The 25,997-nt window shown below is 37.2% G+C and overlaps 3 protein-coding genes across 3 annotated transcripts; 2 read left to right on the forward strand and 1 right to left on the reverse strand.

Annotated features, from left to right (window-relative positions):
* Nucleotides 1-2,030: 2,030 nt before the first annotated feature.
* Nucleotides 2,031-3,265, forward strand: LOC101307908 (HVA22-like protein f-like). The gene is made up of 5 exons (XM_004304447.1): nt 2,031-2,077; nt 2,342-2,368; nt 2,550-2,672; nt 2,812-3,085; nt 3,212-3,265. Exons 1-5 carry the CDS (start codon nt 2,031-2,033, stop codon nt 3,236-3,238), a joined length of 498 nt encoding a protein of 165 aa, XP_004304495.1. The 3' UTR covers nt 3,239-3,265.
* Nucleotides 3,266-4,484: 1,219 nt separating this feature from the next.
* On the reverse strand, nt 4,485-11,197 carry LOC101297951. The gene is made up of 3 exons (XM_004306230.1): nt 11,119-11,197; nt 10,361-11,042; nt 4,485-7,424 (listed from the first exon to the last, which is right to left on the reverse strand). Exons 1-3 carry the CDS (start codon nt 11,151-11,153, stop codon nt 4,485-4,487), a joined length of 3,657 nt encoding a protein of 1,218 aa, XP_004306278.1. The 5' UTR covers nt 11,154-11,197.
* Nucleotides 11,198-24,016: 12,819 nt separating this feature from the next.
* On the forward strand, nt 24,017-25,564 carry LOC101298246 (DNA repair and recombination protein pif1, mitochondrial-like). Its single transcript, XM_004306231.1, has one exon. It carries the CDS (start codon nt 24,017-24,019, stop codon nt 25,562-25,564), a length of 1,548 nt encoding a protein of 515 aa, XP_004306279.1.
* Nucleotides 25,565-25,997: the final 433 nt, after the last annotated feature.

Raw genomic sequence — 25,997 nt, forward strand, 5'->3', positions numbered from 1 at the left:
AAAAAAANAAAAAAAAAAAAAACAACACTAACCACAACTAGAATAGGTAGAGAATGTTTGTAATTGACAAAGCCAAAATCTGACTGAGAATTCCTAATTAAATGAATTGAAGAGGAGGTGGGAGGATGGGAGAGATGAGAGGAAGATACTAGGAAGATACGATAGAATCACGTCTGTTTGAAGACGTATTATAAGGATTTTTTTAGGATTTTGTTTTAAACGATTAGAAGATAAATAGATAATATGATAGGGTTTAAAGAATACAAAATGAAAAATGAGATTTCGTAATTAATAATAAAAAATAGAAATTTAAAATATTAGAAATCATATATTGATGACGTGGATATGCCACATCAGCTTGTCACGTAAGATGGGCTCTATGTGGTTCACCTAACATTACTCGGTATTTCTTTTAAACAAGAAAAACAAAAACAGGTAAATTCCACCGACGGTTCAGAATGAAGTTGCTGACCTTGTCATTGAGAAGCTCACTAACTTCCTGTAGAGTTAATTAACTCTTCCCCAAACCACTTATCTTTCCAGAACCTTATAGTTGCACCGTCCCCCAAGAGCCATTGCACTCCCTTTACCAAAGTTGGCCACAACTTCTTTAAACCAAGCCAAATTAAAGACTTTTTATAATAAGAAAACGGTTGTAGCCCCTCTTGAAGAAATCTATCTCTTAAGAAGCTTGCTGAGACTGTAGCATTTGATGCCACTTCCCAACATTTGAAGCATTCGAACCCCAAAAAGAATTAATCTATATGAAAATGGAACACACTTTGTAACGTCCAGGAAGGGTTACGTTACAACGCTGCGTGTCTTTGAAAAACAAGTATGTAGCTTATGCCACAAACCCTTGTTATAAAACCTTCAATAAGGCCTTTTGGAATAGTGGTGAGACAAACATCCAATTTGAGTTCGAGAGTACGACATAGAGATACAAAAAGTTATATATTTACATTCCACAGGAGTCGAGTGATAGTTTCGGAGTTCCAAGTTCACAACAACGAAAAACACCAGAGGATAGGCATGCAGGTGTATGATAACTTTACAAGAAATTTACAAGCAAAACTATTTCGTATTCACAATTTCAAAAGAAGAGAAATTAATCTCTGTAAATTGTCAAGTGCATGCCTCTCACAAATAAATAAGATAATAACCGCGACGAACTATCGCCATCTAGCTAGCGTTCAACACAGACAACACTCCACCACTTAGCCTAGCATTTCACGACTCTTGTATTGGAGAAATTTTTCAGTGCTACGGGAGGACCACGTGGCAGTCTGACATGGTCCTACTTTCCAATCAAATTTAGACATGTAGATTTTCTTCACGAAAAATTATTTCAGCTATTTTGTCAAAGACCATTTTAGGTTTTCTGTTGTTTTTTTAATACTAAACCCTAAGCCCTAAACCCCAAACCCTAAACCCTAAACCCCTAAACTCTAACCCTAAACTTTAAACCCTATACCCTAGACCCTAAATTCTAACCCTAAACTTTAAACCCTATACCCTAGACCCTAGTTTGTACTTGCTAAATACCCATGAATGTCATTTCACAAAAAATAGAAAATATTTGTTTATGTTTTAGTTGTAAAAAATCCACATGTCTAAATTTGATTGGAAAGTAGGACCATGTCAGACTGCCACGTGATCCTCCCGTAGCATTTAAAAATTTCTCGTTGTATTGCTCTTCCAAGAGGTTAACAATAACTACGTACGTAAAAAGATGTCTCAAAAGTAGCTACAAAGTTTGCGAGAGAAAGGAAGGTAAGGCATATGTATGACTGGAATCAGGTTTTGGTCATAAAGCGAAAATTCTTTACTTGAGTTTGTACGTCAACCGACTCAAACTGCATATATAAATATTAAGACATATAATATATATATATATATATATATATTTATGCACAAATATATACCATCACTTTCCCACCAATATATGTTTGTCTCAAAATCAGGACAATATACTGCAGGGTTTGATAATTTGTGAGATCGATCAGAGAGGCAGCTATAGCACTTTCATCATGGGTGTTCTTGCAGCGATTGCTAAGAATTTGGATACACTAATCGGGTAAGGATTATGCGAAAAAATTAATTAGACCCATCTGGTTATATAGTGATTCCATCTATCTTACATGGTCTGAACTGTAAATATTGCAAGTTTAGGCTAGCTGTAGGGTATATATATTTGATGTTGAGCCTCTGGAAAATTGTATCAAAAATAAAATCCCAATGAATAATATGCATGACTATATCAATCTCTGACCAAAGATATAGGATATATGAATTAAGGTTATCTGATTCTTTTTTATTTGTTTCATTTTTGATCCTGCAGGCCGGGAGTGACACTTCTTTATCCTTTGTAAGTAAACCACTCCCCCTTTCAAAAAAAAAATAAGTAAACCACTCCCACAAAATCTCGATCTTAATGTTTATCAGAGAACATTAATAATCGATCAGTTAAAGAGCCTTAAAGGCCGCTAGAAATTTCGGGATGGCTTGAAGTATTAATTCTGCTCGATGGATGAAATATAAACATGCAGATATGCAACAATGAGAGCAATAGAGAGCGCTTCCACACTAGACGATCAGCAGTGGCTAACATATTGGGTGCTGTACTCTTTCATCACATTATTCGAGCTCTTCTGTTGGAAAGTCCTCGCTTGGTATGTTAATAATTTCTATCTGATCATTTGTAGACACTGCATAAGCAAATCTCAATATTAATTCCAGTTTTGCACGCATGGATTTAAATAATGAAAAGTACGTGGTAGCTAGCTATGCTAATTGGAGAATTGGGTGCAGGATTCCAATATGGCCATATATGAAGTTGTTGTTCTGCATCTGGCTGGTATTTCCAACATTCAACGGGGCAGCCTATGTTTACGAAAATATTGTGAGAAAATATGTGAAGCCTGGAAACTATATCAATTGGAGCTCATCATCATCATCATCATCCTCAAAACACCCAGAGGGACAGAAGAAGGTCATCCAAATGATGAGCCTCGACGGAAGGAAGTCGGTAGAGAGTTTTATCGATCACCATGGACCAGAGGCCTTCGAAAGGGTTGTCAAAGCGGTACATATATACAGATAAAAATCAACCAATTAATATATTCACTTGCATATTTATGTGTTAATTAATGTTTTATGTGTGGTCGACTCATGAGTCTTATAAATTTCTGAGGGTTAATTTATCTTCCAGGCTGAAAGAGAAGCTAGGAAGCACTGAGAAGATCCAGTTCATAAGGAAAGACATGCAGCGGATCTATATATATATATGAGCCAGTCTTTATGTATATACGCAAAGTTCTTTGTTTGTGTAAATGACTGAACTAAATGAACTCTTATCCCTTTGTAGCATATGTAGCATGAAATAGAAGTTATGCTTTCAATCAAAAATAGATGGAGGGATCATCGATGCCTCCAAGTTTCTTAAAATTTGCCTTTGGCCACTTCCACTTCAAATTGGGGTGGTAAAACAAATCATTTCAACCTTACCAACACGAAATGGCATGGGTAATTGTAGAGCACAAAATATATTCTTACATGGAAGAGCTAGACAAGACTCGTGTGGAAATTAAATCTGGGACAATCATGCTTCGACTTTCTCTTAATTTATTCATCAAGCATAGAATAGAAATTATTAGATCACATCTCTCAAATGTGATTTGATACCAAACATTTCATCAAACACATTTCCGCTTATTCTAGCACAAAAAGGAGTCGTGCTAGGCATACATGATCCATTTTACTCCTCCAATAAGTATTAATGCAATGGTGGATAAGGGGGTTGCCAGTTTGGAGTGAAGTTTCTATCAGTCAGTGATGTTTTGCATGGCTAGGAGGCAAAACTGTATGCCTCAAAGAGGCTTTTAGTCTCTGCAAGTGTTAAGGGATAGTGGCTAATCCTAACAGAGGTAAATGGCGCAAAACAATGTGGTTCTTCTTCCAGGAAAAGCATGAGCAATCATCTTCGTATTCTATGCCAAATTTGCTTTTTAATTAGGACAACGGAAAGCTAAAAATAAGATATCAAATAACACTACTCATCTCTTTTGTCGACTCTGGGTATAACCAATATCCTCGAATTACTTCAAAACTTGTTCTCTCAACAACGGTAACAATACATTCATCTTTTTCAATTGGACCAAGCATGTTTAATCACCCAGTAGAAGCTTGAAGTTTGAAAAGATATATATGAAGCCTAAGCATATGATTAAAGCCAATATCCCAACATGTTTTATTACAGTGCCATATTTTACAACATGGATAATACCTGACTACAGAAGACTGATGCATGCTAAAATCCCAAAGTTTTTCAGCAGTTAATTGGAAAGTATTGGAGTCGGTACTCAAGTGGAACAACCTGTTACATTTACAAAATGTGATATATGTTTAGTTAAAAAAAAAGTAACAGGTAAAATGATGACAAGCAAGCAAAAGTAGTTTTGGTTGATTGGACTTACTCTTAGAAGTTAGAACTTGTAAATCTTTGTTGATCTCTTCTGAGGTTCTGGTCCAGTATAATCATTTGTTACTGCAACAAAAGGGATAGTTGAATGAATTGGCCTGCAGTTGTCTTGATCCACATTCGGAGTAGGTTTTATGATATGTTTTGCTCCTGCAGATAGTTTAATGGGACCTGATCTTCCTACATCATCCATTTTGGAAGTCTCGGTGCATAAACTTTCAAATCCATCCTTCTGAGTGATGCACTCCGAATCTTTTACTTGTTTCCGACTTGATTCAAGGTCAAGTGCTCTGAAATTTGACTGCATTTCATCAATATTGAAGTCCCCATTTGACGACAATCCTGCCACAACACTTGACTTTTCTTGCACTTCTAAGTCGATTATGTTAGGAAGGTTTGTTGAATCAACTGCTGATCTCTTGATCCTCTTGCAGGGATAAAGGTCTTTGATACCAATATTTTTTGGCTTCATTCTGTCTTTGAGATCCATTCTGTTCCTATAGCTCATGTCTGTCATGGCAGAACTGGGATTTTCTTCTGGAATGACTTGAACACCTTGAGGCTGAACCGCATTTTGAGGAACTGGTGACCTCTTTACTTCTTGTGAATGAGATATTTCAGATGAATAATGCAAGTATGGGGCATTACAAATGTTCTTTCTGGGAATGATATGATGAAGGTGTTTGCTAGCAGTATTTGGAGAAACCTGAGGAGCTGTAATTGGCCGGTTTCGCTCAAGCGTTGCATGCAACAACCAAGGGGGGAGGCCGGCCTTAGAGGATGAGTTCTGAAACCATGATGGTCGGACATTTTCTTGACATTCTGGATTTAGGAAAGGGAAGTCAAATGCTGATTTTCTAAAATGAGGTTGATGCTGCTTGTAACCGGTTTCACCTGGTCTTGAAATCCCATGCTCATAGGTAACTTGTGGAGTAGATAATACAGGTAGCTGAGAACCAAACAGTTGAGATTGTAAAGATTCAGTTCTAGATATGAAAGGTGCACGAAAATTGTGTTCCCCATTGAACATTGCAGGTGAAGGTGACTGAGGAAATTGAAGAAAACTAGAACTTGGACTTTTGGAGGTGGTATGGCTGCCATGCTCAAACCCCAAGCTACTTTGCCACTTCTGGTAAGGGTGAGGAAACCTAAACTCTGGAGCTTTCGTCCGTAAATTTGATTGTGAAGCCTGTTCACTGCAAACTCCAAAGGACTGCGATACAGTTTCTTTCAACTTTGCTGATGTTGTGGGTGAATAGCAGTTCTGATGGAAATTCTGCAGCAAGGCATTACGTGAAGGACAATGCTCAGCTATGATTTCTTTATCCATCCAAACCTTTCCATCATCAAACCCATGAATCTGTCTGCTACTATTACCAATCGCAACATCTTTTCCCATTAACCGCATTGTCGGTTGATTCATATTCAGCGGCATGGGACATGAAGTTTCTTTAGGAACCAGTCTGCCTATGTTTTCATTCTGTACCGGGTCAAACTGTCTGCATCTACTACTAGAGATACTGAATAAGTCCAGGTCTGAAAGTGGACGCAAAGAGTGCCTGCTTCTGCTCTCAAAATCAAGCTGGTGCACATCTGGTCTTTGAGCACTTCCAGAGTAACTAATGCCTAATCTATCTGGAAAATGTGAACTGCAATTCTCTCTCACAAAATTCTGCATCGGAAACAAATTCAACTGATCACTTGGAAGTTCTCTCTCGACACAATGCTGGCTGTGTGCAGGTAAGCTATTGGAGGCTCCGGCTACGATATTCAACTTCCCCAGCTGGTCAAATCCACCCTTTGAACTATACTGTATTAGCTCACCATGTGAATTGAGAGGCAAACCATAAAACTTATCATCCAAAAGCCTTTCCGTAAAGGTAACTGGTCTTTGTTTCCACTGTGGAAATGGATATGAGCCACCTAGTATGTCCATAGGAGGACGTATGGATTGGTAGTACGGACCATGATCACTAATTCTATCTCCTTCAGATTGTGACAGAAACTGAACCCTCCCTTGTGCATTCTCCTTTGAAATGAAATTACGTATAGAAGGTTCGAAAAATGCTCCTGTGTTTTCCTTTGAAATCATTGCAGAAAATCCATGGTTAGGACGCACACAATGATCGATCATGTTGCTACTGGAACCAAATGATATGGAAGCTGTAACTCCTTGAGTATTTACACAGGAATCTGCTACAGCAGATATCAGCCTAGGAATGCCAGCATATGCAGGTTCACATTCAGTGGTCAGGTAGCCTTGATTGAACAAGTGCAAATTATTATCTGGAACTGCAGCAACTTTACTTGCAGGTACAGATTTCTCAGCCAAATGCTTTGCTTTTTCTTGATGAGTAACATGCGGCCTTAGAAAACTTGGCATACCTACGTGATCAAGAAGTTTAGGATATTCCTTCCTTCCGGTTTTACTGCAAGCCTCAATTCCATTATCAGTGCCAACAGAAACATCATTTTCTCTTCTGTCTACCTCAACTAGGGATACATCTTTATCACTCCCAGCAGACTGATCCTTCTCTGACGAACTGGCTAGTGTATCAGAGAATAAGTTACGCTCATACAAAGATGATTTTTCATCCTTCCTTGGACCAAGTATGGCATCCTTTCCAGAAAACCTGACATGCCTTCTTGAATGTTGAAAAGCACAAGTATTTTCTTGACTATCACCTTCAGTTCTGTACAATGTAGAGTTCTGCCTACAAAGAACATGATTCTTGAGAATGCTGCGAGTGGGAGACACTGGCTTTTTCTGCTTAGGAACGAATTTGGATGTTTGAGCTCCCTTTCTCTTCTGTGTAGATAAATATTTCACATTCGGTGTCCTTGCACAACCAGTTACAGCATCAGAATTATCTATTGCAACCTTTTTATGCAGCTTTTTGGCAAAAGTGACTGGAATTTGCTGTTTGAGCTTGCAAGAATTTTCCTGAATCAGAAAGGGAAGTCATTACATCATTGCATATGATACTTTCTTAAAACACAATCTTAAAGTCCAAAATATAACAATTACATATGGACCAAGTCTTTGGTCTTGTTAAAATAGAATCAAGCATATTAAAGTCATTATCCTACTAAATAAATTTGATACTATTCCGATGGCTTTAGGAAAAAGATGCTAGAACAATTTACTAGTCATTAAAGAATATTAGCTTCTTCAAGAACTACTTATGATGCAGCGAAGTATATGGAGATCAGCAATCTCAAACTTTTATTGAAAACTATTGATTCTGTAGCAAAAATACCCGAAACCAAAGACTTGTGAGTGGCTTCTTGTTGATTATGAATGAGATAGTGTCTAGATATGTTAGGTCTTCCTAGCCTCTTCCACCCAACACTATCCTCCATTACATATAACCTATGACAGTTAGTTTTGGTATATTTATTCAACATGTCTGCATCACAATATATAATCCTTGCTCGTCTTTTTTCATTTTTCCTTCATACAGTGTAGTTAGAATCAATCCCTGTACTAATCAATATATAACTCTTGTGTGCGAAGGTCTATACTAAGCTAAATCAACGAGTATTTTAATCTGCATATTGTATATACTTAATTAGAGGCATGTGATTAAGTTTGGTTTTCATTTTTCCATGCCATACTATCACATATACTTAGAGGCATGTGATTAAGTTTATTTTGTATTTATTCGTCCATCCTATCACATATACATATATAAAAGGAGAAAAGAGATAAAGGCAGCACAATTAATTGCATATATATAATAATATCATAATGCAAGCAAAACTTTAGAACATGACGAACAAACAACAAATCATGAACAAAGTTATCAAAAGGATTTGAAGAATCCTGGATTTCGCTTCATCGTGCAGCTGCTTATGAACGTATATTGATGGGCACATAAAGATTTCATTTAACTCGCTAATGCTGTAAAACTTTGAAGTATTATTAACCCAAACAAGATCATGCACTTAATTCATTCTAGCCATATGTCTAGCATCAAACAGTCTCGAAATTCAGCTATCTCATTGCAAGTTATATGACATGTTTAACTCCATTGTAAAGGTCTCTAACATGTCATGAGTGGTATACATCTAATTGAAGGAGTACCAACACATGCAATCAGTTCATATGAGAAGCAAATCGGGTTCATAGAAACTGCATGTCCTTGTCCAAACCATTTGTGTCAAACAAAACTGCCGCGTGCAGTTGGACTTGACTATTTGAGCATGTAATAACAACCAAGCTAGGCTCCAACAGTGGTCCATGTTTCACTGACAATGGATCCTTCCTCAAGAGGATCAAGTAAGAAAAACACAGATATTGGCCATCTATCACATATATAAACCACTAGCTAGCTAGATGAACTTCAGATGAGATGATTCCTGATCACCAGATCTCAGTCACCATCATTGCTTCTAAATTTAGAGTTCCATCGTCAGTCCAATTTAGATTTAATTTCCATATGACAAGATACCCATAAATGATGAGCATTGCTTCAAATAAATCAGACTGATTGGATCTTCTGTACATACTGAAATATCATTCTATGAATCCGATATAGTGATATACTTCTGATGTGAAAGATTAAGAGAATGAAAAACCAACAAGCAGCTCCGGATTCAAAGACAAACACCCATTCATTCTCTCTAAATTCTGACATGATTCCAAGATCTCAAGAAACATCATCCAGACAAACAGCTAATGTAGGCAGAATAAGCTCCCGTAAACAAGATATCGTCCATGTGATAATGATGTTTTGTTCTTCTAGTCCTAGAATTCTAATAGGGATGGGGTAACAAAATTAGGCACGCAAATCATATATATATGTCTGTCATTCCAAATCCAACTTATCAGTTCACTCATAACTCATTTCCACCGGTATCATCTACAAGCTAGCCCTTCAAACACATAAAATGATAAACAAATGGATGTCTATGGTTTCAGTCTTTCAGAAGTTGAAATGGTGGAAGATAACAAACTGTCAACACCCACTATCTCAGCCGCAGCCATTTAACTGTTGAATGCTCAATGATGTATATATCGATTTAGTGCTTGATGTAGTTCCTCTTATCTCTTGCCGTTGGAAGCGAAGCTCTAAATCGAATGGACAGACAAACACCAACTTACTCTCCTTATTAGTCTTCTCTAGCAACTACCAAGAAGAACATACAAAACAACACCGCCGATATCGATACGCTGGCCATGAATTTGGTGTTGCGTCTCCAGATGATAATCAACTAACCCATTAAACCGTAAAGTTTAAACTCTAGATGCCCGGTTCTCAGTCTTCAACTTTCTATATAATTCATATCCCATGTATCAATACCATATCAAATACTAGCTAGCCATCTGATCAACCTCAAATTATTATGATTCCATCTTCTCCAAAAGACAAACGGCGGGGAAGAAACAGCATTATTAGGCTAGCTACTACATCATACACTTGGAATGCTAAACCAGCAAGGACAAAAAACTCTCCATGATCGAACCTATATAAAAGCTCTACGTTTCTGCCCAAGCCGTACTGAACACCAGCTGGAGCACCACCCCCACAAAAATCTCTTAATTGATACTGTTTTTTTAACTTTTTTTCATCGAGTAGTTGACACCTATGGCCGTATAGTACAATCACAACCCCAACACCACTTACTGCTTCAAACGTATTGCAGTGTTTTTCTGCAGCCTTTTTGAACAGTAATTTTATGCACAAAGTGTTCAACAAAAGGGAGCAGAAGAAGCCAGTGGAGAGAATATTGTAGCAATCAATTAATAACCACCCCCCACAGTAATTAATCAACAAACAATTTCTTGCTGTGAATCATGAAAAACCACACACCCAATAACCACTCAAAATCAAAGCTAAATGATAGCATAATTTCATGGAGAAGATGATCACATACCTTGTTCTTCTTCTTCTTGTGGATCTTCTGGTTGAAATTGTTGTTCTCTTCCAAGAGAACCACACTCTTCTCTTTCTTTCTTTTCTTGACCTTCTTTGCCTTTAGCTTCGTAGAAATACAATCAACAAGCTGTTGATTTTCGTCCTCCTCGTCCTCACTAACTTCATCCTTATTGGTCTCATCAACGGTTGGAATCGGCGGCGCCACAGCAAAAATCTCGGCAATGGATCTCTTCTTGGGGGACTTGGACTTGGACTTGGCCTTAGCGGCGCCTCCTTTCTTCACCTGCTTCCGCTCCGCCCTAGACGGATGAGAAAGATACCTATCGACATGCGCGTCGACGGCATTTGCACTCGCCGGTGCTTTCTCCGCCACCTCAACCTCCTCCTCCTCCTCCTCATGTGGTTCAGGCACGGCATCGAATTGATCGTCGTTGGATGGGATCTCTTCAGTGCTCTCTTTGTTGGTGAGGGTGATGATGGTCTCCTCCTCTTGCGGTTGGAGGTTGGATTTGATGCGGTCGAGCTCATGGGACCACAGCTTGAACTTGGTGACAGTGATCGGAGGTAGCAACGACTCAGCTTGCTCTTTGCTCATAACCTTACCATCATCCTCATGATCGTCGTCGACGAAGGGACAGCACTTCAACACGTCCACGCTCCTCATCTTCGCCGCGTACTCCCTAAAACACACGAAATCTATCAGAGCCAGCAAAAAAGGAAACCACCATGGACACAGCCATGAAAAGCCAAGCTTACCGGATGGAGAAGCCTTCAAACGCAACAGCTGCCATGGTCGTAACGATCGAGAGGTAGAGATAAGGGTTTGGAGAGAATCTGAGCTAGGGAAGAAAAGAAAGCTAGAGGCTTTAGAGAGAGAGAGAAGAGAGAGTGAGAGAGAGAGTAAGAGAGAGAGAGAAAGTAAGAGAGAGAGAGAGAGATGGTTGGGGGTTTGTTGTTGTTGATAATATTATTACATTGAATAAATTATAGTATTTTTCTCGAGNGAGAGAGAGAGGAAGGAGAGGGCAGGACTGAACGTAGACTGAGAGACACTGAACTGTGTGAAGAGGTGGTGGTGTCTATTTCTAATTAATTTAATTTTTTTTTTCCTTTTGCTTCTCTCTTTCTCTCTCTAAGTTTTGCTTTCCCCTTATTTATGAGAGAAAGCGATGTATGAGACCCCAGCCCAAGTGCTAAAGCGACCCAACACAACTACACCATCACAATGTCTCATTCATTCTCCATCCCCATCCCATCTCAATGATCTCATCCTCCATCCCTAACCCATCTCACATGTTACCTAATCTATTTATTTAGGGTATATAATTCTACTTACAAATTTAGTGTCCCATATGGAAACTTTGATTTACCCTTTTTGTTGTTGGTGCTTTCTAGTTTAGTTTCTTCCCAATTTTTATTTTACATGATTTTTGTTCAACTCGGCATTGAGAATCATGATTTTTATAATTAGTATTCCATTTGTTTTAATGCAGAATGTAGTTTCTCATCACGGTAGTTAGTTTTCAAAATGGCTCTTATCTTCTTATATTTTAAATTAAAATTTTCACTTCACTTTCTAAAAAATAGAGACCGTGTACGTGTATACAAATGAATTTATCTGCGTATATACTTATAATTTTAATCAGCCTCTTGTTTCAATATTGCATTTTCTTTAGAGAAAATTTTACAAACCGTACCTCAAGTATTGTTCATTCATCAAATTTATACATTACATTTGAAAACTATTACAACAGTACCCTAACAATTAGACTTGACTCAACTTTTATACACTCCGTCTTTAACAGTGTTAAACCTACTTATTTTTATGGGTAATTTTGTCTTTCCGTTTTCTCTTTTCTTCTCCTCTTTCCCCTCATACAAATCTCTATTTCTCTATCTCCATCTATCTACCAAGAAAAAAATAAAAAATAAAAATCTATCCACCAAGAACCCAGAAATGATCTACCAGGAATAAAAGAACTTTTTAGTTGGTCTAGCACAAACCCAAATCCATGAAATTCTCTAGTCCATGGATCGCCCACAAGATGGACATCGATCACTTTTTCCTCTAATGGAAGGTGTCAATTTCTCTTCTTCTAATTAATAGAGGTGATAATCAAATCACATACAGATTGTTCCTCAGATTCTACACAAGTAGGTTTCTTGACCTTAACTTAGATCTCGAAACAGACCTGTAATGGGATATGTATTTGTCTTACGAAGTAGGCGGGGATCTATATTGCTTTGGGGAAGGAGAGGGGGAGTACCTTGACCTTCTGGAGTACAATGTCGTAGGAAATTAGAAATTGATGGCAGCAAATATACTTTCAAACTGAAATAAGATTGTTAATCTCTCTCACCCTTTCTGGCTCTCGAATTTCTTTCTTCACTGTTGTATAAACTGTGGTTTGTGGATCTCTTGGAGAATGGTTAAGAAGATGAAGTTGTGGACTAGAAGAAATATTAAAACTGATTCAAGACCCGGAATGACGGAAATACCCTAATAAAAATGGAGGGTTGACGCTGTTAATGACAACAGGTATTGAAAACAGTGTGGATTTTGATGTTGGGGTATAAATATGACAATTTTTGAAGTTGATATGCTAAAATGATGAATAACTCTTAGTTGTGGTACTATTTGTAAAATTCGATCTCTCTTTTCTTTATGAAGGCTTGGATAGGGAAGGAAGAGATCCTTCCTATCCTCTTTTATTAAGAGAAAGAAAAAAAAAACAAAGAGAGAACAGAGGGGGGACCAAACCAAACCTCCATAAAAATAAAATTGTAAAATTAAAATAAAGATATATATCTATTCATGTTTGTAGTGTTTCCGCTCTTTTGAATATTTATACAAAAAAAAAATAGAAAACAAACATGGAACTAACGAAAACGAAAGTTCGGAAGACCTGAGCGGTCTCTATCACATTGTGCAAGAATAAAAAGGGGAGCAAAGTCCTACCAAACATAGCTTGTAGAAGTATAGCACCAAAATTTGCCAATGCATCAACCGTTTGATTCCCTTCCCGAAATATATGAGATGAGCTAAATTAAAATTCATTTGAAAAATCTGATCCAAGCAATTACATCATTCAATCAATGCGAAGCACCCATGCATGGACCAAATTAGGATTGCGAAGAAAATCAAGAACAAGAGAGGAATCCACTTCTAACCAAATATGTTTTTAGTCTTTAACCCAAGCGAGCTCAATATCTTTAATGACCGCCATCACCTCAGCAGCAACTGAGCTAGGAATTTTAATATTCGCAGTGAAACACCAATAACATAACCATTGTGATCCCGAAAAACTCCACCATATATAACCTCCTATATTATAACCATGCTTCCAAGCACTATCACTATTAATTTTAATTCACCCATAAGGAGGTGGATGCCAATTAACTTCAATTATCCTTGGAACACAACGAGGCCTGCATTGGACACCAAATTAAAAGGGTAATTTTTTTTTTATCACATTTTACAACTTCGTGAGTTGAACTCACAACCTCTCACTTACTGAAATGAGATTATGACGCTAGACCAAATGGTACTTGTTTCACTATCGCATAGTTTGTTGCAACTTTTATAATGTTTTTCCTAATTTCCTCATCTATTAAAATTAAGGTAAATTAAATGTTTGTACGTATCCAAGAACTGTACATATATTGGAGTATATGTACGAGTTTTTAAATGTCAAAACCTTCCCTTCATTTCCTTTTCAATGTCCAGCTACAAGATTGTGTCTACCTGCAAGTACGTTGTTTGAGTAAATATAAACTCAGCATCCGTCTTTGTACATATATAGGAACTAAGAGTCCTAATTCCAACCTATTTCTTGACATGAAATGCTAAATGGTAATTAATCACATTTTTGTCTACTTCATGTCTCATGTATGTTCCTCGTTTCGGTTTTTTTTTTTTTTAACTTATGTAATCTCAATCTTCTTTTTATGTAATTATTACAAGAAACTATACAAGATCGACCTGCTCGTCTTTCAGTAGTGAACAAGTTTTACTTGGTCAAACTTGGTGCCATTTTGTTGTCAGAGACTGTTGCAAATTATAGGCTGGTGAGCAGTACGTGAGCTTAAAAAAGAAAACTGGCTTTTCGATCTTTTGCTGCTACATGCAAAACAACTTACGAAGAGGATCCACACAGGGATTGAAACGTCCCGATCAACATCGTCAGGCGGTCAGGGTAACTTGAAACGTACCCAGAGACCATTCCGTCCAGTAAGATGATATATATTTCTGAATATGCTTGAAAGTGAGAGATCGATTTGGATCATATTACCCCTAGGGCTCAGATATTGAAGGTCGTCTTGGGCAACAGTTTATCTTCCGTGAAATTTGGCGAATTCATATTATGGCAGCATATATAGGACTAGTTGGAATAGAATCAGTTGCCAACATCTTTGATTTTTGATGATCGACTATGGTGAATGTTCTATCTATGTGTTTGGGTTTCAGATCAGAAAATTAAACGTTTCTCACGGTATCATGCATCCTCTATAGCTAGTTCACATTTTTGAATACTTTCCATATCAATATAGGGCAGAAGAATTTTCAGAAACGTAACCATTTTATTTAGCTAGCTAGCAACCATTGCCCATTTAACTCGATTATAATTTTGGCATCCAGCAGCAACTATATATAGCTAGCTAGGGTTCTGCTATCTACTGCACAATACAGTTGAGTTGCCTAATATCATTAAAACAGATGGATGAATCGAAAGTCATGAAACATTGAAACTGTTGTCGAATTAGTTCTGTAACTCTAATAACATTGAAGAAGAGTGATAGCCATTACTACTATCGATCGAGTACGTACTTTTACCCAAACTTAACAAGAAAAATTCATTCCAGTTGTTTGCTAGCTTCTGATCTAACCCTATACGATGATCGACCTACCGTAGTTTAGCAATGTACATAATTACTGACGCACTTAATATATATATATGAAACCAGAATTACTGTTCTGCTACAGTTATAGATCGAATTTGGAGTTTTGAAACTCACAGTTTTCTGTTATATTATATACTGAATTAATTTTTCTTAGCTGGGGAACTTCTGAGTGTTCAGACATTTGAGTGAAAGTAAGGCCCTACTTGATCAATATTTAACCTCACCATATCTAAAACTATACAGAGGTTATTTATAATATAATGGACCACAATGGAAGGACATACATACTGCACAGAAATTAGAAATATTTATCCAGTATAGGAAGCTACATCAATATATAGCATGCTGATCCCCGAAGAAAAGCATGCCGATCCCCGAAGAAACCCAAACTCAAATTAGCTTGTATTGTACAAATTTGCAACTTATTTTAGCTTCTTTCTGTGCTCCAAAGCTAACTTCTATTATACATGGCTTAGCTTGGCCTTACAACATTAACTGAATTAATTCAGATGAATGTATATATTTTGTTCATCAATTGTTTTTGTAAGCAAATTAATTTTACTATATAACATTTCTCAGTTAGCCTGAGTATTGTAGCTAAGGAACCCATGATTTTACGGTAATGTAAAATAACGAAGCTTGACCTTATTTTGCGTTTATTTACGTTAGCTGCCACCACTTGTCAGCTGTCATGAAGACCTAACGTGTCATACGGCGTATGAAAATGCCGCCATATGTTATGTTGTTTTTGCTCTCTTTTTCACTCTGCGGTTTTCCCCTTGAGCTTATTGTGTGTCTTCTTCCTCTCCATATCTCCATAGATATCTAATTGTGGAATCAAAGACCGAAAAAGATTTTGAAACAGAGCTTTTGGGAATTTAGAACTGATTGTGGAACAAATCAGATTCGAACAAATCTAATTTGTTGGTTTATTCTTCTTCTTTTTGTTTCAATTCAAATTTTTTGATCGGAATTCTTTTTGGGTCAGTGGGTCGTGTATTTGATTGGTCACAGATTAATGTTTTTTTAAGATGAGGCAAGACAGTTAAAGTCTTCCATAATTTTTTTTTTTAAAACCATAAGTGAATAGAGATTTCCATTTTCGAAAATTCTTGTATGCACCTAGGTTCACTTGAACCAATACGTATAATACAATCTCAGTCATTCATTTGATCCGACTTTATCCATGCACTAACATCAATACTAACACCGTTAATTTTAAAAATCTAGTCAAATTAGTAAAACAAATCAGGGTAAATTATCAAATTGAAAATGAGTATATATTAATCGAGGAGTCGAGGTACAACTGAGACCCACCGACTTTCATCTCATCGGGTCGGACCGGCCAGGTTTTTCTTCATCATCACCCTCACCAGCTAGTCTCAAGGTTACCATGACTTATGCTTCTCCCCCAACAACCTCAGCTGAAGCCTTTGCCTGCAGATTTGTTACCGCCGTTTATGGAAGCAAGGTCGAAGAGGGCTTAGTTTCGACGATAAATTTCAGATCTGCTACAGCCGTTTATGGGCCCAATATCCACGAGGCGTCGACCTTTGGACGAGAAAGAAGTGGCGCAGCCCAGGAGGGTGACTACTGTGGCAACCGGGTCGGGTCAGATTCGGGTGGCGTAGGGCCTAGAGCTCTTTCAAAACTTGAAGCATGTGGTGCTGGGGAAAGGAGTCGGCGTTGAGGATGAGAAGGAGATGTTGTAGAGTCTGAAATCTTAATAGGATTGAGCAGAGGAGAGATGAAAAAGAAGCATATCTGGAATTTTATTTTTATAGCAGTTTTTTTGTCTTTCATTTGACTAACAAACGTCTGTTAGATTTACATGGTTGGTTCAAGTACACCATGATGCACTAAATCCGCTCCGTTCCATTTTTACTTAAGAGATATGCAATTAGGGATGGATTCCACTATTGTGATTGAGCTTTTGAGTGTTTGGTTGAAAACTTTTTAATGATTACTCGCAGGTGCCAGATCCGAAGCACAATGAAAATAATAACAGGCAGATCTTTATCAGTTTAGGTATTTGTGAATAAAAATGAATTAGTTAGTTTTGGGCATGTCAACAAACATTAGACCTTTTCTTTGTTCCCATTTCAATTTTAGTGAATGTTCATCGGATGTTTAATTTATCTTTATGTTTGCAGGTTGTTGCTCTTAGGGAAGTTCTGTAATTGAGTTATATTTTGGAGTAGGTGTGTCTATGTTCAACTGATCCTTTTTATGTCGTTGATTATTATCTGTGTTCTTGCTTTTATTTATTGTGTTTTGTGCGAGTTGGGATGAGAGTTGATGTTATTTGTCCTCAATGCTATTTGTTCAGTTTTCTGTTTCTCTGGTGTATTGTTATAGCCAAGTTTTGCTTGTGTGTGTGTGTGTTGGTTGAGATTTAGGGTTTGTTTGCTACTAAGATTATCTAAATGCAATGTATGCAATTTAATAGCATGTATGTCATGCCACACCATTTATCTCTATCTACGTACGCAACTAATTAAATACGTACGTATGCATTTTCACCAAAATACAAATTGATAATGTCATTGAATGCATTGTTGGAGGGAGGAGAATTCCATTCCCTATAAATAGCTACTACTAAAGATTGAGAAAGATAAACTTTTGTGATTTAAGAAAAGGCATTCTTAGTATTGTCTCTGAGTTGAAAATATTGTTCATGCTCATATTACAAATTGCTTGTGTTGTGTATTAGTTAGATTGAGTTTCTCCATTCAGGTTGCATTTGAGATTGAAGAAGTCAAGATCATTTGATAAGTATAAATCTGTGAAAGATAGCAGCTGGTTGTGTAACGTTGAAGAACCAAGTGTTCTTGTTGTGTTTAAGAACTAGAAGATAGATTTGAGAGTGTTAAAGTCTCAGTGATTAAGTTTTAGTTTCTCTTGTGTAAGGTTACATGAACTGATTCTCTTGTGTAGATATTGAGAGTTGTAAACAAAGTGAGATTGATCTCACAATAGTTGTGCTGAAGAACTACATTGCTGTAAACTCTGATATAAGATTAAAGCAATAATCTTGCTTAGTGCTTTTTTCTTAAAGAGGTTTTGCACTAAGTCATTTGAAACACTTGTGTTGATTTACTTGTTCTAATACATCCATTTTAGTGTTTATACATGCTCTATGTTGCATGTTTATCATTAATAAGTATGTTAATTTTGTTTAAAAGACATCAATATTGTTCGCCGTACTATACTGTGATCGAAATTTATCTCGAATTGATCATTAATGATATACATATATGCTAATTATAAATATTCTTAGCTAGTTTTTTTTTTTTTCGACAATATATTCTTAGCTAGCTTTAGTTAACTTCAATATTCGAAAGAGTATAAAACGTCCTCTTCTCATGCTTCTTTTTTATTTTTAATAAAATTATTATATCGGATTTGTACGTGAGGTTTGATTAAAAGAAAATAGATCCACCGTGTCTAACCCATTATAGAAAAATTAATCTTAAAATGGGGGATCAAGAAGTGATTAGCAGACGGTGTTGACTTGGTTGGAAAGTGAGCCTTCCAAAGTAGATGAACAGTGAATAAACACTAGTATGGGGGCTTGCAAGATCATGATGGTGACCGTTGATTTCTCTAACCCTATTTTTCTTAAAGCGGGCATCTATCCTCCTTCTATAAGACCCCACCCTAAAAACCCCTTTGAGCATCATGCATCATGATGACCATGCATGTATGCATGTACATGTATGCTACATATACATACGTAATCTATATATTATTCATGTGATGATGGCGACAGGCGCTCCACTACGAGCTGAAATGTAGGGCCCAGCTACCGGAAACATCTGTCCCGCGGATAAGGACATGCTTCTACTTATTGATAATTGAAAACTGAGAAAGAAAAATGAAAGAGTAAATATATTCATTTTACTGTTCGTTGCCTTTACCCAGTGAAAAAGGAAGAAGGTACAACTCGGTTATACTTATACGTACACGACATCTCTAAACAACAACAACAGGACAACACTTTCCATCGAAAAAACCATAGGACAACACTGCATATATACACTATTTTTCCGCCAAGATATATGTGTATAATGTATAGACATATATATAGCTAGCTTTCTGATTTTTGCTTGTAATCCTTTCTTGCGTAATCTTCTACGTATCGTTTTAATTTGATCGAATCTTCCGAAAAACACATATATGGACAAACATATAGGGTGTTATCGAAGCTGTTATTGGTACATATATAAGTAAACGTAAATAGTATTAAGATCGAGAGTATCGTATTCTATATTCAACCGGAAAAAAAAAATATATCTAGTACGATTTTGGACTGTAAAGTAATTTGTCCACCATTATGTTTTTAAACGGGGTGAATTGTATTTGTATAAATATGTTCATGCCAGATTGTTTTTCTTTTAGCGATCTATAATATGTATAGCTCATACAATAAAAATAGTTTCTCGATTAAACTCGAACAAACATATAAATATAGCTCAAACGAACACTAATATAATTCGAAGGTGACTTACATGGCTTGAATGTTAGACTCATCACACAATGTGTGCAAGTCCTACGCATAAGGGCAAGGACGTCCGGATGACTCGATGAGCTCAATAATTAAGGTAATGTATGTACGTAGGAGAACCGTACCGAAAGAGATTAATTAAAGTCGAAAAATTGATTGTGCAGTCTAATGTACGTAGCACATACACTAGCTCCAATCTTTCAGGTCATAATAACAATTAAGTTACCATTTAAATACAATTACAGAAGAATAACTACGAACGTATGTATATACAACAAAAGCTGGTCGAGCTCCTTTCAAATGAAGAAACAGCTAGCGCCATACTCCTAAATGGCCTAATTAACCAACTTAACTAATTGTTGAGACAACACACTATATCTCCGATTCTCCGCGCATGCATTTAAGTTCAGTTCGAACCGGCCATGAAAGACACTCACGTACGGCAGAGCTCGGTTGCCTCGACTAGATCCATCATCATTCCGGCATCAACTTCAGTGAGGTTTTAAAATGTACGTACTATCGAATATCGATCGTATACCATTTCCTGTATAATACTAAGTTTAACTTGCATGCTTGCAATAAGCTAAGTCTATACATAAACATTTCTCAAGCAGATATGAGGACGTACCTAGTCATAATTTCAAACTTGGGATGGGATTCTCACAAACCAATTAAGCTTCTTCATACAGTACGTAGTACGTAATATAAGGTCCAGTAGTACATAGATTCTTGTATGAACTTAGGGATAATTAGCTTCTTCGTACGAATGACCAGCAGGTACATCGTGTGTGTTCGACGGATCGAGCTACCATATGCATATCTCATTGAAATATTGCATTTGCAGGCGGACCTGTTCTTCTTCTTCAATCAGATCTGCACTACTGCAGGGATAACTGTTTCTCTTTCTCATCAAAACCTAGAAATTAGCTAGGGTTAGTTTTTTTTCCCGCCTTTTTTCTTTAGTTTAATACAATACGTACAGTAGTTTTCGTAAGCAGCAGCTTTATAGCTTTCTATTTATGTCCTCTTCCGTCCTGACGCACGTGCTGCGGTGTCCGGCCATGGAAGTACGTGCAGGGCACCACTTCTCTAAAGCATGTATGTATGCGAAGCTGCTGCGAGATAATTAAGAATTAAGCTTTCATTTCATCCCTTGACTATGTCTTTTTTTGTTTTGTTTTGAGAAGACCCTTGACTATGTCACTACCAAGCTATATATTTTCTAAACTAATTCTCACCCAAAATAATTAAACAAAAAGATAATTAAGAATCAATTAGGTGAATTATTAGATGAATGTTTAACCTAACGCTAACCATGATCTATTCATACAGGCGGATCCAATTTTATAAATTGAGTTAGTCTTCCGTGAGCTCATGCATGTAGAAGAGAATTATTTGGTATAAAAAGTATGGAAAGAGTACATTTAATTTCTTTGATTTCATGTTGCAAAATAATCTACAAGTAGCTAGCTAGAATTGCACAGTATTATTTAGTTTAACCGCATAGTCTCCCACTTTTTTCTTAATAATTAAGTGGGAGATTGTGAATTCGACTCACGTACGAAGTTGTTATATTTGAGCTGTTTACATGATAAAAAAACAGTAACTGGCTAAAATTGTCTTCTCATTTGTATCCAATACTAGGACGTCAATGCTTTTAATTTTATTTTTTTATTTTTTAAAATACTACCAAAGCCCAAAGGAGTGTCTTTTCTTTTTTTATTAATTTGGTATATATATGAGACACTTCTAAATTGTTAAATAAGGGTCTTAATGAGTACTTCTTAAAATATTGTATTTAAATTTCACTGTTGCGATGTGTCTGAGGGAGAAGTGGTTGTTTGAACTTTTAAGTGAGAGATTGATCAAAACGTGCTCGAGCACAGACACAAGTACGTATTCGAGAATAGAATTAATGTTTAAATCTTTTTAAATAACAAATAAGGTTTGGAGACTCCCCACATTGATCTAGCTATTCGACTTTATGTATTATTGATCTTTGATTCATTGAAAAACTTTATGTATTATTGATCGATTGTATGATATATAGATGCCACATAATTTGACTGGATAAATTAGAACCTATTTTGCCTTATTACACAAAATGATAACATGTTTGTTTAGATGCATGATGAGCAATACTGTAAGATCTTTAACCTTGTTGGTCAAGTACCGGAATATATATGCAAGCATTCACTTTAACCCTCGCTCGCTAGAAGAAATCATTTGTCCGTCCACATATAAAGTACTTCAGTATCAAAGTTCGTCAAAAGGAAGTTAGATTTTCATAATTAGGTTGGATTTGGTGTAGTGAGCATAGTAATGATACTCATGATTTATCTGATTTGGCGCACACGACTGTCAACAGTCTTTACGTCATAGTCGTCCACAGTAAATCGAAAACATAATAATATGAATGAAGAGCATATGGTTAGTTGGTTTAAAGGGAACACAGAAGCTTAGAAAACAAGAAAAAACTGTGCGAGCAATTTGCGAGATGCATTAGGGCATTCGTGGAAAGTAGTTTGCAATCCCTTCAGAAACTTGATGGGTTTGGTACTGTAATCAAGCTGGAGAGACCGCCTACGAACAAACGTACATAGATGAAATTTCCAAGGATTGGAAATGAACTCACAAAGTAATACACTACTAGTAAAAAGGACTCCAACCCAAGTTGCACGTAAGTGGAAAAAGCAAGACAATGCTACGTACCCAAAGAGTTTAGACCATTCACAGAAACCCAGATCCTTGTCTCCTCTGTTGTCCCTTTCCCCCCATTTCAGTCCTAATATTTTTGATTTTCAGACAACAGATCGACTAGTCCAAATTCCAACCAACAATCTTTGCATAACCAAGAGGAAAGCAACAAACCCCACAAAACTAAACATTTGCTGGATCATAATAATCTGTCTGCGTTGAATAATGAATCCGTTGTTGCTGGCCGGGTAGCTGCAGACTTGAAGTTAAAAGCTCGCAGCAGCATGCAGTAGTACTATCTCTATGTATGCATCTCTATGTATGCATATGCTGCAGCAGCAGATTGCAGACACTTATTCATGTATTCCATCGTCTGCTAGTACGTAGTAACAAAGCAAAGTAATCAATGAATTGAAGCAGTTTTCACCTTTTGGCTTCTGTAATAGTACCTGCGGTATCCAGTTACGGTCAATTTTGAGTTTACCATATCATCATCCTCTTATACATCGAAAGCCGATCATGTTTTTCACGATCAATTTCATGAATTTCATCTCTCTCTCTCTCTCTCTGACGAGGGAGAGGGACTCGATCAGTAAGAGTAAGAAGAGGTGAAAGGAGAGCGTATGTATAGTTGTATACAGGCTACAGCAGAAGCTAGCTAGCTCATTGCTAGACATTTATACATGTATGATTGATGATTCTAAGAACGTACGTTGTTAATTAGATGTACGTCTTGATATATATCAATTATAACCCAAGTTGATGTACGTCCAGTGCCATGATCACTTGGCTACATCTAGGGTCAGGTGCATAAACTAAATTAGATGAGATTTCCAATTTTCCATTACTTGGTTGAAACCTATTTCGATTTAAAACCTATTCTTTAACTATAAAAGCAATTATATGAGATTTTCATTGCCTGAAATTGAAACTTAAAACGATGATAAATTTTACTTCCAAATGCATGTGGGGATTATATATATCACTTTTTTTCAAGCACATAAAAAAACGAAAGGCATCCGTATATAATCTAAGCTAGCATTCATCCCGGGATTGTAATGGACAGAGCTTTTGAATGTTGTGTGTTGAACGGCTTTAGTGTTGTAGTGTTGTACAGGTGCATCCATAATTCCATATATCATATTTAGTGTCTTGAAAGCCCAATTATAAATTCGATCCCAGAACGAAAACAAAAGCCCAATATTCGCTACCTTCGGTTGGTTGGCTTCAACCTGAACCTCGATCTCTGCCTCTTTCAGTTGCTTTTGATTCGAATGTGAGAGAGTGTTATCCGGGTCTAACCGATAGACCAATTCCGGCAAGAAAGTTTTGAACTTCCTCTTCACCCAGATTTCAAACGCATCATCAAAGGTAATTTTCGCCTCTTTCTTGCTCTGTTGGTGTTCCTATCATCACTTTGCCTCGATATCATTTCACCATTATATACTGTTTCTGTTTCCAATTGATGAAGCATACTGCATTTTGTAGTCAACTATGTTAGAAGCCTAGTTTAGCCAAAACCTTGAGAACCCAGAAAGTTTAGGGGATATGATTCTAGGTAAGAAGCTCTTAGCTTTAGTATGGTCTGCACACAGAAATTTCAGCACAAAAGTTAGTTACAAAAGCAAGAAATGGCCTCAGGATAGATATAAGACCAGAGACAAACCCAAGAAGGGAGAAGTTGAGAACACAAAAACCAAAATTCAATGGACTGATGAACAGAAACAAATCATATCTGCCATTTCTGAGGGAAAGTCTGTGTTCATTACCGGTTCGGCGGGCACTGGAAAAACAATTTTGGTTCAGCATGTTATCAAATTGTTAAAAAGGCAGCATAGAGCCTCTAAGGTTTTTGTCACAGCGCCTACTGGTGTTGCGGCTTGTGCAATTGGGGGGCAGACTCTTCATTGTTTCGCGGGGATTGGGTATCCCATGGCTGATAGGGAGACTTTGCTGCATAGGATTGTCCTAAATAACAAGGCTTACAACAGGTGGTTGAAAGTTAAGGCATTGGTTATCGATGAGATTAGCATGGTGGATACTGAGTTTTTCGAGAGTCTTGAATACATTGCCAGAAATATACGACAAGTCAATAAAAGTTGGGGTGGGATTCAGATTGTTGTGGGTGGGGATTTCTTTCAGTTACCTCCCATTAAACCCCAGCAGAATTCAGGGGGAAGAGAATTTGCTTTTGAAGCCGATTGTTGGAATTCTAGCTTTGACCTGCAGGTAAGTCTTACCAAAGTGTTTCGCCAATCAGATCCTCGGCTTATCAAGTTACTTAATGGGATAAGAAGAGGAGAGAGTGACCCTGAAGACTTGATGTTTCTTGAACAATCTTGCTCAGAGGCTGAACCAGATCCTTCTGTGGTACAACTCTATCCAAGGATTGAAGATGTGAATAGAGTGAATGCAAGTAGATTGGTAAGCTTGGGCAATGAATTTGTTATCTATACAGCTATTGATAGTGGTGAGGAGTCTAGGAAATCACAGCTTGAACAGGGAATAGCCCCCAAGGAAGTTACATTGTGCAAAGATGCGAGGGTGATGCTGGTCAAGAATTTGAATACTTGGCGTGGCCTGGTGAATGGTGCTACTGGTACGGTTCAGGGATTTTATGTGCCCAAAAATAAGGATATAGCTGGCGTATGCCATGCTCTACCAATAGTCAAGTTTGATTCAGGGCCAGAAATGTTGATTGAACCAGAAACATGGGCTGTGACAGAGGGAGATAAAGTTGTTGCTGAACGAAAGCAGGTGCCTCTCATATTAGCATGGGCTTCAAGCATTCACAAGTGCCAAGGCATGACTCTTGACTGCCTTCACACTGATCTCTCTAAAGCTTTCGAGAATGGAATGGTTTATGTAGCTCTTTCCCGTGTGAGAAGCTTGGAAGGCCTGTATTTATCTGGTTTCAATCGCTGGAAGATTATGGTTCACCCTAAAGTTTTGCTGTTCTATAAAAGTTTTAGTGGTGAAGTGGCTCAGGAGGAAAATGATGACAATGATAGCCAGGGACAAGATAGCATGAGCCGCATTGGTAATGGCAGCCAGGAAGATGATGGCAGCAAATACATGCTGGTTCACATAAAATGAACAAGGAGGAACAAATACCTTTTCTCTTTTCCTGATTTCTTGACATTCACATCAGAAAATGATTGAAGTCTGAACGATAGTTACCATTTCTCTCTTCCTGGTTTTCTGTTCACACCAGAAAAATATTGAAATCGGAGAGATAGTTTGCAGTGCAAGAGTAGTGATATATATCTTTTTCTTTGAATAGGGCTAATTGGCTGAGATCCTTTAACAGACCGTTTGATTAAGAATGTTCCGGGTCTCGTTTAACTTGTTATTGGTAGAACAGAATCAACAGATGACTTTTTCACATTTCTGACTTTCTTTTTTTTTTTTGCTTAAATTTAAGTATGTACATCATTCCTGCACTCCAATACATCTGCCTACCATATTTGTTTAATGCTTGTCCCTAAAATGTCACCATCTTATTGGTTCTATACAGGGAGAATACAAA

Source organism: Fragaria vesca, linkage group LG6, assembly GCF_000184155.1.
Source record: "Fragaria vesca subsp. vesca linkage group LG6, FraVesHawaii_1.0, whole genome shotgun sequence".
Lineage (NCBI taxonomy): Eukaryota > Viridiplantae > Streptophyta > Magnoliopsida > Rosales > Rosaceae > Fragaria > Fragaria vesca.

Excerpts from the sequence above, each read along its gene's own strand:
- LOC101307908 (XM_004304447.1), top strand. The coding sequence starts at position 2,031 with ATGGGTGTTCTTGCAGCGATTGCTAAGAATTTGGATACACTAATCGG. Across the intron at positions 2,369-2,549 it reads GTGACACTTCTTTATCCTTT|ATATGCAACAATGAGAGCAA; the intron begins GTAAGTAAACCA and ends ATAAACATGCAG. Across the intron at positions 2,673-2,811 it reads TGTTGGAAAGTCCTCGCTTG|GATTCCAATATGGCCATATA; the intron begins GTATGTTAATAA and ends AATTGGGTGCAG.
- LOC101297951 (XM_004306230.1), bottom strand. The coding sequence starts at position 11,153 with ATGGCAGCTGTTGCGTTTGAAGGCTTCTCCATCCG. Across the intron at positions 11,043-11,118 it reads TTTGAAGGCTTCTCCATCCG|GGAGTACGCGGCGAAGATGA; the intron begins GTAAGCTTGGCT and ends CGTGTGTTTTAG. Across the intron at positions 7,425-10,360 it reads ACAAGAAGAAGAAGAACAAG|GAAAATTCTTGCAAGCTCAA; the intron begins GTATGTGATCAT and ends TTTCTGATTCAG.
- LOC101298246 (XM_004306231.1), top strand. The coding sequence starts at position 24,017 with ATGATTCTAGGTAAGAAGCTCTTAGCTTTAGTATGGTCTGCACACAGA.